Here is a 3185-nt window from a genome sequence, read left to right as displayed (position 1 = left end):
GTAAACTGACATTGACACCTCCATTCACTTTCCATTATGCCGTGACCGTCCCATCGCAAGCCCTAGAAATGTACTTGTATGATTTCAATTTGAGTTTGATTGCCACGAAGAACTCCCATAAAATTATATTCCTCCAACATCACATAGAAATATTGAATAGACTAGAAACAGAGTGGTCACAGCCGAGTACCACTCCAACATTGAATCGAAAGGTACGGTAGATAATCGAAATTTAAGCCACATCGAAGTTACCTATTACTCATCAGATCTAAAGCCAATCACCATACAGAACACACATAAACAAAATTCATTGGTCAAAACAACATCATTGGTCACAATATTCATCGAATTTCGTAGTATGCCCTCCAATCATATTCCAATAATATGATTTACTTCGATTCGAGGTGTGGCTTAAATTCCCCCATTCACTGTACAGCAGCGTTTCTTCCAAGAAGCATACTGAAACACCGATTTTCACAGTATCTATCAAGTCCTAATGTCCCATATTTTAAGCTTGATCGTACGTAGTATTTGGTCCTTGAATATATTTTTTGTGGTATAATATTATCCATGGTATATACATTACTTGATATGTTAATTCCGAACAAATGCGACATGTCATCACATGCGAATTGGCATTACTGTACCGATTTCGGGGAGTTTCGCAAGGCAGAGTCAAATGGCCCGCGCTCCTAGTAGTCGGTGGGACCACCTTGGCCTTGCCCATCAATATTGCTAGGCCGGTACCGGCGCTGTCTTGTTCCCTTGGTATTCGGTATTCGGAGGAGTCCCTGAACTCATGGTGCTTGACAGCAGGGCCAACAATGACACCATCAATCGTAAGTAAACATTTCAACAGATTACCACAGACTAACTATAATCCATAGACTTCATCACACATGTCTTCCGCGTCAGGCAGCGTGCTCGTAACATCGTCATGCGCATCAACCGTCCCTAACACCCAATTGTCAAAGCCGCAGTTGCAGCATTCCATCGTACGAGCCCAGGGGTTGCAGATCGCCATCGTCGCATAAGGTGTCCGTATCGGCATCATCCAGATGACGTTTTTCGAACCCTTTGATCACTGTTCTTGTAGGGAGCGCGTCCCACGCATCATGGATCCACTCGTCGATGTCTCAGCGCTTGGGACACTTGAGTCGAAAGTCCTTGCGGCGTGCGACTCCGCTTTGAGCAACTTCCTTCCGAAGGTATTGAACCCACTTCAATTTCATTGACGCCTTGATAGGTTTCACCAACCAAGTGAATGTCGGTGGGATTCGGGCGAAATGCACGGTAAGCTCCTTGGTACGTGCGATGACATCATCGGTGAAGTGGGCACTGAAATCGTCCCATAGCAGTAAGACTGGCTTGAGCGATCTTCCTCGGCGATGGCCAAAAAGGTACTAAAAAAAGTGCAATGAGATGTCGCTGTTCCACCATGCTGACGGGTTTCCGTAGATGTGCAAGGGAAAGTTAGCCTGAAGGTCTTCGATCTCGCACCAAACTTTGCGTCCAAAGCCATACCGCTGGGTAAGAATTTCTTGAACGACCTCCTTGATCGTTGATGCTTTCGTCTTTAGAATCAAAAACTGCGAGTACTTTGTCACTTTTGTGTCAGCCATTACCATGGCTGTCATTCGATCCTTGGCTTTCCCCGACGACTTGATCCAGACTGTCTTGGCGCCTATTTGTCGATGGATTGCTTTGGTAGGTACTCGTAGTTGATGCCTGTTTGGTCCGTGTTGTATATCTCGTCGATATTGTGGTCTTTGATGATCTTCTGTATAGAGTTCTTGAACTCGACCAGCGCCTTCTCGCCTTCGGCAAGCTTTGCCTGCCCCGAACGCGTTTGACTCGCATTTCCAAACTCCATCGCCGCATGAAGACTTTGATCCAGGCAGGGCTTGCCACAAACTGTACGGTAGAGAATCCATTCTCGAAAGCAACTTCAAGGGTTTTGCAGGTGAGCAATGCCTTGGACACTGGTATTCTATCCTGTCGAAGTTCTGCCACCCACTGTGCAATGTTTTCTTCTGCATTGTAGGGCAAAACAGTTGAAGTGCCAAGTGGCCGTAGTGTTCGCATGGCCTTCGTTCGGCCCTTGGATGCGGCCAAGGTGATGATTCCTCGCTTTGATTCCCATCTCAGTATCTGCTTCCTTCTGATGCGGTTAGGCCGATCACACCGGCGAAGAAGGTGTCGAATGCAGATTCCATGCCGTTGTCTCGTCGCCAGTTGATGATATGCATCTTATTTTGGTAGGTATAGTAGACGTCTTTGTGTTTCTTGGGCATTCGTTTTGAATTCTTGATCGCAGGTCGCCCACGACTGAGTTGGAGATGAGGCTGTAGTTGTGTTGGCGCCATGGTTTCAATTTGCCGCCATTTGGACAAACCAATCAACATATATAAGTTTTCATAGGAAATATGTACGTAGAGGAATTGCGAAAACTAATTTTTCCTTGTACAAAGGATTGGAGGTTAATTCTGTTCGCAACTACCATATCAAGTAAAGTATGCAACCCCGACACGCTATGTATTTATCTAAAATACTCTTCTCATTACAGTCACTGAGCGTTTGTCGATAGACCCATCACATTCCAAACTCACTCTGTCAAATTGTATTCAATCCATCACATAATTTTGTGCCTCTATTTTTACGAAATGACTGAGTGATTAACCAATTGACCGAGTCACTTCCTTTGGATAGAGTGACTTTATATTTAATTGCAACATTTACCAGTCACATAGTCAAAAACGTAAAAGAGTGTTATTCGACAAAAAATTGATATACTAGTATTAATCAAAAATACTGCTTGCATCATCACTATCAAAATCGGCAGCAACATCTACATATCTACATATTCACTTGTAAGTACAATGCCTATTCGATGCTTGCGCTTTTAGTGATACTTGGAAATGGTGCTGGCCCCCTTGTGTTTCACTCTCTCACCAATTGAGATCAATCGATTGTAGTACCTATTGAAATCTTCTCCATCTTCGTCGCGCAATGGGTTAAAACGAATATGGACATTCGTAAGAGCAACACAAGTTTGAAAGAGACGTCGTAATGCTTACGCTTCCACGAATAATTGTCGCTGACAGTTGACCAAAGAGTCTTGAGGCGCCCAAAGAAGTTCTCCACGATGACACGATCGCTTGAAATCTTGTCGTTTGTTGCTGTGG

The 3185-nt window shown here is 44.4% G+C and overlaps 1 protein-coding gene across 1 annotated transcript; it reads right to left on the bottom strand.

Annotated features, from left to right (window-relative positions):
- Positions 1–1136: 1136 nt before the first annotated feature.
- H257_09902 (hypothetical protein) lies at positions 1137–1873 on the bottom strand (the record flags this gene model as incomplete). Its single annotated transcript, XM_009836283.1, has 2 exons — positions 1137–1338; positions 1716–1873. 2 exons carry the CDS (start codon positions 1871–1873, stop codon positions 1137–1139), a joined length of 360 nt encoding a protein of 119 aa, XP_009834585.1.
- Positions 1874–3185: the final 1312 nt, after the last annotated feature.

The sequence above is a fragment of the Aphanomyces astaci genome (assembly GCF_000520075.1).
Source record: "Aphanomyces astaci strain APO3 unplaced genomic scaffold supercont1.25, whole genome shotgun sequence".
In the NCBI taxonomy this organism is placed as follows: domain Eukaryota; phylum Oomycota; class Saprolegniomycetes; order Saprolegniales; family Verrucalvaceae; genus Aphanomyces; species Aphanomyces astaci.
This window is presented reverse-complemented; position numbering and strand designations above follow the sequence as displayed.